The sequence below is a fragment of the Lupinus angustifolius genome, chromosome LG05, assembly GCF_001865875.1.
Source record: "Lupinus angustifolius cultivar Tanjil chromosome LG05, LupAngTanjil_v1.0, whole genome shotgun sequence".
NCBI lineage: Eukaryota > Viridiplantae > Streptophyta > Magnoliopsida > Fabales > Fabaceae > Lupinus > Lupinus angustifolius.
In genome coordinates, this window is record NC_032013.1 from 3983555 (window position 1) to 3994545 (window position 10991).

The 10991-nt window shown below is 31.2% G+C and overlaps 1 protein-coding gene across 1 annotated transcript; it reads right to left on the reverse strand.

The window, feature by feature from the left end:
• Positions 3831 to 9001, reverse strand: LOC109347530 (GDSL esterase/lipase At5g03610-like). Its single transcript, XM_019587435.1, has 4 exons — positions 8805 to 9001; positions 8066 to 8278; positions 5428 to 5699; positions 3831 to 4404 (listed from the first exon to the last, which is right to left on the reverse strand). Exons 1-4 carry the CDS (start codon positions 8866 to 8868, stop codon positions 3895 to 3897), a joined length of 1059 nt encoding a protein of 352 aa, XP_019442980.1. The 5' UTR covers positions 8869 to 9001; the 3' UTR covers positions 3831 to 3894.

Genomic DNA, 10991 nt, shown 5'->3' on the forward strand with positions numbered 1-10991 from the left:
CTCTTGGGAAATGCAAGAACTTAATCTGGAGGACGGAGAAAAAGAACAACTGGTCAGAAATTTTTCTGATATTCAAATTTCTCCTGAAATGAACCAAGGTGAAGATGATAAAAAAGAACCACAATCATAATTGAAGGAGTTACCATCACATTTGAAGTCTGTATTTTTAAAAGGTGACTCCCACAAACCAGTTATCATTAGCAACTTGTTATCCAACTTAGAAGAAAAAAATTTGATACATGTCTTGGAGAAGCACCAACAGGCGATTGGTTAGACTTTGAAAGATCTAAAAGGAATCATTCATTACTACTGCATGCACAAAATCATGATGGATGACGATTTCAAACATTTAGCTCAACCACAAATGAGGCTCAATCCGATAATGAAATAAGTTGTTCGGAAGGAAGTGGTGCAAATGGTAGAAGCTGAAATGATTTACCCCATTTCAGACAGTAAATGGGTAAGTCTTGTTCAAGTGGTGCTGAAGAAAGGAGAAATAATGGTAATCCGAAATGACAACAACGAGCTCATTCCAACTAGAGCTGTTACTGGTTGGAGGGTATGTATTGTTTACCACAAACTCAATGCAGCCACCAGAAAAGACCACTTTCCCTTGTCCTTCATGGACCAGATGTTGGAAAGATTATCAAGGAAAGCCTTCTATTGTTTCTTAGATGGTTATTCGGGATACAACCAAATTGTTGTAGATCCACAAGATCAAGAAAAGACGACATTCACTTGTTCTTTTGGTGTCTACGCATACAGAAAGATGTCATTTGGATTATGCAATGCTTGAACTACTTTTCAAGATGCATGCTGGCTATTTTCATCGACCTGGTGGAAAAATGCATCAAGGTTTTCATGGATGATTTTCAGTATTGGGAGATTCTTTCTATTTATGCCTGCAGAATCTGGAGACAGTATTGGAAATATGTGTTGAGACCAACCTGGTACTAAATTGGGAAAAATTCCATTTCATGGTCACCAAAGGCATTGTTTTGGGGCACAAGATTTCAATAAAAGGAATAGAAGTTGATAAGGAAAAGTAGAAGTCATAGAGAAGCTTCCACCACCAACAAATGTTAAAGGCATTAGAAGCTTTCTAGGATATGTTGGATTCTACTACCGCTTTATCAAAGACTTCTCCAAAACAGCTAAGCCCATTTGCAATCTTCTCCTTAAAGATTCTGTTTTAGTTTTGATGAATCATGTTTAGAAGTATTCAAAACTTTAAAAAACTTCTTGGTAACCGCCCCTGCCATAATTGCACCAAACTCAGATCTACCTTTTGAACTAATGTGTGATGCTAGTGATTACACAGTTGATGCAGTTTTAGGACAGAGGAGGGAGAATGTGCTATATGCAATACATTATACTAGCAAAGTTTTAAATGAGACACAAGTTAATTACGCCGCAACGGAAAAAGAATGGCTAGCTATTGCATTCTCATTGGAAAAATTTAGAAGTTATTTGATTGTAGCCAAAATTATTGTTTTTACTAATCATGCCGCAATCAAATACCTCCTAAAGAAACCTGACTCCAAGCCACGGTTAATACGATGGGTGCTACTTTTGCAGAAATTTAACTTGGAAATTTGTGACAAAGCAGGAAAGATAATCTTGTAGTTGATCATTTGTCACGATTAATCAATGAAGAAGTTACGAAAGGAAAGAGAGAAATAGCTGAAGCATTTCCAGATGAAAAGCTATTTCTCCTTCAAGAAAGATCATAGTTTGCTGATATAGCCAACTACAAAGCCTCAAGAATTATTCCTGATCATTTCAACTATCAACAAAAACAGAAATTTCTCAAGGAGGTCAACCATTACGTCTAGGACGAGTCATACTTATTCAAAGAAGGATCTGGCAAATGAGTTATCACAGGTTTACCCTCTGATAAGAAGGCTATATGCTGCAAATGAGTTTTTAAAATAAAACACAAGGCTGATGGCACTATTGAGAGACATAAGGCTAGACTTATTACAAAGGAGTATAACCGAAATGAGGGTATTGATTACTTAGACACCTTCAGTCCAGTGGTGAAAATGACCACTATTCGAGTATTTCTCTCTCTAGTTGCAACAATCAATTGGTTCCTTCATTAATTGGATGTCAATATTGTCTTCTTACATGGTGATTTAAAGGAAGATGTATACATGAAGATACCATCTGGATTAAATGTTTTTAACCCAACATCTATGTGCAAATTAGAGATATCTGTATATAGGTTAAAACAAGCAAGTACACGATGGCATGAGAAACTCACCTATGTTCTCATTGCCAATGGCTACCAGAAATCCAATGCAGATCACTCTCTTTTTACCAAAAGAAAGGGTTATGATTTTACTGCCATACTGATCTATGTTGATAACCTTGTATTGGTAGGAAACAATCTATCTAAAATAGAATCTACCAAGTACCTATTAAATGCCAAATTTAGCATCAAAGATTTAGGAGATCTCAAATTTTTTCTTGGAATGGAAATTGCTAGATCCAAGAAGGGGATTTCATTATATTAGAGAAAGTATATCTTGGATCTTTTGACTGAAACACGTATGTTGGCCTGTAAACCTTCTTCAACTCCTATGGAGTATAACAATAAACTTCATAGTACCTCAGGTACCCCTCTTAAGAATGCCACTTCCTATAGAAAATTAATTGGAAAATTGTTATATCTTACTAATACTATGCCCGACCTATGCTATGTTGTTAGTCACCTAAGTCAAATTTTTTCTTCTCCCACTAATATGCACCAACATGCAGCCTATAGGGTTCTTAAATATCTTAAGCATTCACTAAGTTTGGGTGTACTATTTCTTAAAGACAAGAACACTATTATAAAAGGTTTTTCATATTCTAATTGGGTGCATGCTTAGATACTAGAAAATCTATCATTGGTTGGTGCTTCTTCTTAGGAGAATCCCTTATTTCTTGGAAAAGCAAGAAACAAAATATTGTTTCCAAATCATCAGCTGAAGTTGAGTATAGAGCTTTAGCTATGGCTTCTTGTGAGACACAATGACTTCTATATTTGATGCAAGATTTAGGAATTGATCATAATATACCTATAAATTTGTACTGTACTATGATAATCAATCTGCTCTTTATATTACTATAAATCTTGTTTTTCATGAACGTACCAAATATATAGAAATTGATTGTCATATAGTATGTGAAAGAGTTCATAATGGTACTTTACATTTATTGCTTATTTCTTCATTTTCGCAACTTGCTGATATTTTTATTAAGTCTTTAGCACTAAGAAATTTTCTTGCAATGATTTGCAGGTTTGGAATGCTTACTTTTCACATTCCAACGTGATGGGGGCTGTTGAAATATGAAGATTCAAATGTCAAAGTTGCAAGAAGAGAAGTTTAATCAAGTCACAAATATCAAAGTGCAAAGCCACAATGGTTCAATTACTTAAAAATAGTTATTAGTTGTATCTTTCTTTTATACGTAGTTGGTTAGTAGTTAGTTAGTTACAAAGACTTTCCTTTTGGCTATATATTTTATCCCATTAGTTTGTACTCTATTATTTAATACTATTTTTCAATAATATGAGGTATTTTTCAGTATTTCTTCCAGCTTTATCTTTCTTTCATTGTTGAAGTTTTATCAAATTCATGGAGATTGTGAGAATTTTACACCCTTCTTTGTAGAACAATCAAGTTTTGATGAATCCACGAGAATATATAGATCTCTAAATTCTAACAATCATTTCTTGCAATGACTTGCACATGTATTTCGTTGACGTAAAGACAATCTATTTGCACATGTTGCACCCATATTAACCTCAAAGCTTAATACAATTTGGGGACAAAATTTAAAAACGAAAGGGAGGTGCATTATTGAGCAACAATCAAATTTCTCGATAAACAACTTAACATGGGTCTAGTAAAAAAGTTGTTTAAGAACATTCATCGTTTGTAACTTGTTACACACGGCATGCCAACCAGCTTGTGTGGGATGCAAGCTATCCCAGAAAAATGTTGATCTGGGTTTGTCACAAACTTCATATTTCTTCTCATTGTTCTCCACACTCCCACAATTATAACCACTACTTACCCCCAAGCAGCACGGCTTCAGCGAGTTCTGAATGCTATACGTCGATGAGTGGTTTAAGATCGACATGAAACTACTGTAGAGGTCGAGAATTAGGATCTGGTTCTTGCTTTCTTGGTTCAGTTTGGTCACTGATTGATTCAAGAGATTATTGTGGAGAACTACGAGGTTGTTAAATGTACTATTGCATTGTTGGAATGTGGATGAGACTGTGATTTGAGGAAGGCAACCAAGAGGTTGTAAACCACTTACAACAATTTTCTTTGCTCCTAACTTTTGGATGCGAATTAGGTTGGTGGTAGTTTGATTAACCACTGAGGTAATGAATGCTGGAAAATCCTATGTAGATTCAATGAAAGAGTGAAAATTATGATCTAAGAGTATCTTTGGTTTTTCATGTAAGACTGTGAAAAGTGCTAATTACACAATAGTATGAAATGGAGAAGTGAGTAAATGAATGAGATCATCACAAATGTATATTCTAATGTGCAAGCTACACATGGTCCCTTAAATTTTTTTGTACCAATTTGGTACTTCAAATTTTGAAAATCTAAAATGGTCTAAACATATCAAATATAGATCAATTTAATTATTTTTAATATGTTTATGACTCCTAACAAAAATTATTTTGACTCAAATTCATAATAGTAATTTGATTTATTATTTTATCGCAATCAAATTAACATACATGAAAATTTTTATGAACTTAATGAATGTCTACTCTATATTCTAATGTGCAAGGTAGAGAAACTATATAAAAAATAAGAATAAATATTTATTTTAGACGTTATGTTTTTTGACCTTACGAGTTTGATCCTTCAAAAATTAAAAAACTCAAAATTGTCCCCAAATTTTTTAAATATGAGTCAAATTAGTCATTCTTAATATGTTTTATAATATCTGATAAAGACTAATTTGACCTACATTTGAAAATTTTAGGGACCATTTAGGTTTTTCAATTTCTGAGGAACCAAATTGATAAGATCAAAGAACATGAACGACTAAAATGAGTATTTACTCCAAAAATAATATATCAAGATTCTTTTTCAAAGATATAACAATTTTTGTTACAAATGAAAGAAATATGGGATATGGATGTAACATTTCAATCATCACCGCAACCGCATCACCAAATCAAAATGCTATTGTTGCATCTGCTCACAATGTAATGACATATGGACACATTTGGACTCATCAGGGGATATTGATTCGCATTAAATGCAAAAACATTTTTCTAATCTAAAAAAATTTATATCGCAACGTCCATAACAAATCACAATCGCAATAATCTCAATCATAAGCATAATTTAAAACACTTACTTAAACCTAAAATAATAATATATAAATGTTAAGTTAATATACCTGAATAGAGCCACTTTTAGCTAAGTAAAAATTGTAGTCATTTCCAGAGATGACCACGAGGGTCACCGAGTTGCTAAGATCTGAGGAGGTGTACACTTTGTCCTTGATGAGTTGGTCCAAGAAGTCAATTTGTGTTGTCATATTTGGGTTTAAAGAAGAAGTATTGAATACTCCAGTTCCACCAAAGGCAAAGTTTATTCCGTATTTCAAATATTGTGTCATCACATTTCTTAATCTGTACGGGACTGGTGACTTCAATCTCAAATACTTAGCTGCATCACATGTAGGTTTATTAACCAAGTGTTTTAAATGGTTTCTTTGCTTAGCAAGAATGACCCAATTATATACACTTATTATTTGGACTCTGAACACCATAAATTCCATGTCATTCTAGATTATGTAATTAATCTGAAATTTACCTTAAGTTTTATTTGAATGGTTAACATCAATAATTTACGTTATGTAATTAATCTGAAGTTTTATTTAATCATTTGGATTCAGGGACTAAATGGTTAACATCAATAATTAAACTAATGAAGCCTACATGTAAATGACAGCATATGCTTCCATGCGGCTGGGTAAGAAAATAGAAATACTGATTTTAGCAAGTCAAGGTTTATTATTTGAGTGTAGAAATATGCAAGTTATTTATATGCCAAAAATGTAAGATTCATACTTTAATGTTGTGTTTGTGAGTTATGAGGGAAAGAGAAAGAGGGTGATCGATGGGCAAAAAGGAAGAAAGAAATGAGAAAGGAAGACAAATCAAGCCAGATGTTTCCTTTGTTTCAGTGTGTGAAATTCAGATAAGAGAAGAATGAAGACATAAAGATAAAAAATATTATTTTATTTGCCTTTAAAGATCTAATTAACAATAAGAATTAAACAACAATGTATCTATAAAATTTTAGTAAGGTAGTTTAGGTACTTTAACATGTTTGTTTCCCAAAAAAACCTTTGAGAACCATGAAAATAGGCGTACATAGGGTTTTAGAGGCTCTAAAAAACCTTCAAATATTTCCATTTCTTTTCCTAGATTTCAAGAATACACTTTTTAAAGTCATTCATTCCCCAAACATAGCTAACTTTAGTTATTCACTGCTTTTAGTTTAATCTTATAAAAAATTGTTTTATTTTAGTCATGGCAATAGATTTTCCTCAAAATATTCTCAAATTTTAACTACAATTACCAACTTCAGTATGGCTCTGTTCGAAATTAAAAATTGTACAAAATGGCACTATTACATTTTTTGAAATTTTACAATTTAAAAATGAATGATTACAAGTCATGGAGGGAAAACTTACAGGGTGGATCTAAAACTTGAAAATAAACTATTTAAAAGTAGAAAATTACTCAAAGGGTGTATCTAAAACTTGAAAATAGACTATTTAAAAGTAGAAAATTACTTGCAGGGGTGTATGTAAAACTTACAGGGTGTATCTACATAAAATATAATTCAGAAGACTATTTAAAAGTAGAAAATTAGCTCTGCCCTTTCAAAAACTATGATAAATCATGTAACGCATAGGAATCGTACAAGCCTCAAAGTTTTAAAGATGTAACTTTTCTTCATAGAATTTATAAGCCTGGCAAGAAAAAAAAGCATGCACTTCCAACATGGATCCTCTTAGCTGGAATCTTACATGTGTAATTTTATTATAAATAAAATAATAAAAATACCATAATTCATTTTATTTTTCTATTACTTACATTCCAAATTAGAATCGTATCAAATATGAGTGAGCATGGGTTAGGTTGGGCGGATAAAGTATATATATCTCTTATCCGATCCTAAATGTTAATCGAGTTATTTTTTAGTTCTAGATCTGAAACTTACCTGACCCTAGATATTTATTGGGTCCGTCTATTTATCTGAACTCGACCATACACTCGACTAAATATAATGCATATATCTTTTATATATAAAGTCTTCTCAATATTATTTAGTATTTTAATTTGTATTTGATACATGAAATGATATGTATATATAAATTATTAATGATGTATATATGATGAAAAAAATAGAGAATCAATAATACTTTTGATCAAAGAGATATCATTACTGTATACATAATTGAATAGAAACACATATAAATATGATGACGAGTGAGTAATCATGAGACAGGTCCGGGTCGAGTCATGTTTGTCTCATACTCGTCCCTAAATATTGATCGATTTAAATTTTAAACTTGAATCCAATCCTAGACCCAATGAGACTTGATTAATCCTATTTGAGTTCGATCATGATCGAGTCAAACCAGATGAATGGATAGGATCGGGTCCTACTTAATGAAAAGTCAAACAAAATACAATAACAATTATATTTAAATGCTACACAATAACACACAAAAAACAACATGTAATAACTATGAAATTACATTTTTACCATTGAAATATGGGTAAAAATAATCACTTAATTCTCCATTAATGGAGAAGATCTTTGTTCATATTTTGCCATCAATGAAATGACACCTTTACCAAAAACAAAATCCCCCTCTCCATTAGGATTTTGACTCTAGCCCTCTAGAGAACCCATACTCATGCACTTCCTATTGTGCCAGAAAGTTGACAGCATTAGAGAATGATGTCAATTTTTGACTAATCAATATTTTTCTGATGAGAACGAAAGACACATACCAATGAAATCGGTGAGAACTCTGCCATCGGACCATCTACCGGTGGGTTTTCCGGGATAGATTAGGCCATAAGGTTCTTTCCAGGAACCACCTTGAGCTTTTCTAGTGTTGCCAGTATCTGCATAGGAGTCCCCAAAAACAAACAACTTTGTTGGGTGATAATGGTTGAGTTTGTTACGTTGCACACGTGCCTCAGCTAGCATGTCAGTTTTTCCTGTAATAACGGATAATGAGATTATAAGTTTTGTTTACTACAAAATTTAAGTTCAATAGAAGCATATAATTAAAGTTTGATTTTGTGTATTGATTCTTCAACGATGGGAGAAAATCTAATCAGTTCAAGTTAAGCAAGAATAATAGACATATATATTTTTTTGGTACTATGTATTTCTTCACCCTATTATTTTAGGGTGTGACTCTCTTACCCAACAAGTATAAGATGGGGATCTGCTGTCCCCAACTATATCCCCAACCACGTCCCTGACCAATCACAATGAAGCAAAATTGATAAAGTTATGAATATTTAATTTTTTTTAATTGACGTGGCATAATAGGATTGGTCTAGGACAGAGTTTGGGACATGGTTTGGGACAGCAGATCCTTGTCCCAAGTATAGCCCTCAAGAATCAAAACTTAATCTTTTCATCTTGTTATGAGAATCTAGCGGAACATTACTATACTACTAGATCAACACCTTATTGGTATTAATATATATATTTATTCATAAATCATAATCATACCTGAGACAAGAAGAATTAGGAAAAGACAGAAGCAGCAAAATAGGTTCTTAAATGAAATCATCATGAATAGCTAGGTAGGGAAATTGCTATATGTGCAAGCGTTTTCAAGCGAAGTTTAATGGAGAGAGGAGAGTAAAACTGAATGAAAGATTTGTATGTCTTTGTTGAGGGAAGGAATAAGCTGCCACATGAGCGTATGATAACTAAACACATGTGTGGTTTTTATAGGGAAATGAGAACTAAATGGTCTCTACTTGGATCCAGTCACTCAATTATAACTCTCAAAAGTCAGGAAAAATATTTAATTAATGAGAAACCGTCAATACATAGTGCTTTATCATCAATAAGAAATAACAACTTTATTATAATAAATTGTTTTTAATAGAATTTAATTTGTTTTTAACGAACTGACTTTTTATCATCATAGGAGTAATACATAGTAGTAGTTACATAAGACATATTATAGAGTCAATTTGCTCGAATCTGGAATGCATTCATGAGTGGTTTGATTTGTTGTGGGGCTGGTGCTGAAAAAACGGATGGAGGATGAAGAATGTGGAAAAGATGGCCCCTTGCAAGTTTCAAATTCGGAAAATGATTTTAGTATATCAATTCAACAAAAGGTTGTATTTCTTTAAAATTATTTCGCAACTGAAGAATTTGACTCATTTTAGTAATTAACCACCTGTGCATATATCATTGTTTAATTAGAGCATCTCCAATTATTTATTGTAATTGAAATAAAAATATTCTTAAGAATACTAATTGACAAAAACATTCTATTCTTATGATAAAATGTGTATCCAACTGTAGAAATGATGAAATATAAATCATTTGTTATTACAAAATATATAAATGTGAAATATGTTGGAGGTTCCAAATAAGAATAACGATAATATTTAGTATTATGCAAAATAGCATATGTTATTTTTAATTTATAAAGATATGTAATACATTATAAAATAATGTGTGGAGTCCAAATAAAAATGAATTATGTTGTAGAGAGGTTGTTACTCAAGTTCTTCAAAACTTAATTAGGGTATTTAATGTTTTCGTTTTTATTATATTTAATATAAATATCAGTAAATGTCAAGATATATCATAAATAAGATCAAATTGTGAATATAATGTTTCCCAATTGTCAATTCTAAATATCCAAATGATAAAATTACAACCTCTTATTCATCATTATTATTTTCTAATTAGGTTTTTAAATCACTAATACATGAGATCATGAAAAGTATTGTATACATTTTGCCAATCTGTAGATTAATTCTTTGTTATATTTTTAAAAAAGGGAAAACTGTAAGTAGATTATAAACTATTTTTTCTATCTAATTATATCTTAAACTTTATCAGCTTGTGAAATTAGTCTATGTATAAAGATATGAGAAATTACACTAACACTCCATTAGTTTTAGTGAAATTACATAAATTATTCATCCATTTTTTAAACATATACAAACAACCCCTAATTATATAGGTACATTACACTGACTATTCCCGTGAGAGAGATAATTACATTCGTTGTCATTTTTTGTTTAAGAAATTACATGCATATCTCCTACAGGAGTAGTTAGTGTAATGTATGTATATTTAAGGGTGATTTGTGTAAGATTAAAAATAGATGGATGATTTATATAATTTCATTAAAACTCAAGGTTGTCAGTGTAGTTTTACTTTAAATATTTTGTTAAATTACTCATAAATAATAAGAAAATTAATATAATCAAACTCACAGTAATAGCAATATAACAATACATGTTAGTCAGTGCTGATATCCGGAGAAACCACAATTGAAATACAAAATTAATTGAGAAGAATAAAATAATTAAATTGTAGTGTTAAAAGTTATCAATATACTAATATTGATATATATAAAAATAATAAGCTTAAATATGTTTTTAATTCTTACAAAGTATGGTGTTTTGATTTTTGACCTTATAAAAAAGTTTTAGTTTATGTCCAAGAAAACTTGTTTATTTTGATTTTAGTCTATATCATTAGTTTGTATCTTGTTCGAGTTTTGGATTTGGTCCCATGGTCTCTATAATATCACCACTTAACAAACTTTGACTATTGACATATTAAATTCAAAATATACAAGTTTACCATGACTTAAATAAAAACCTTCTTTTTATATGGACCAAAACTTAAAAAAATTCATTTGATAGGGACAATAATATA

Excerpts from the sequence above, each read along its gene's own strand:
- LOC109347530 (XM_019587435.1), bottom strand. The coding sequence starts at position 8,868 with ATGATGATTTCATTTAAGAACCTATTTTGCTGCTTCTGTCTTTTCCTA. Across the intron at positions 8,279-8,804 it reads CCTAATTCTTCTTGTCTCAG|GAAAAACTGACATGCTAGCT; the intron begins GTATGATTATGA and ends CCGTTATTACAG. Across the intron at positions 4,405-5,427 it reads CTAAAAGTGGCTCTATTCAG|GATTTTCCAGCATTCATTAC; the intron begins GTATATTAACTT and ends GAATCTACATAG.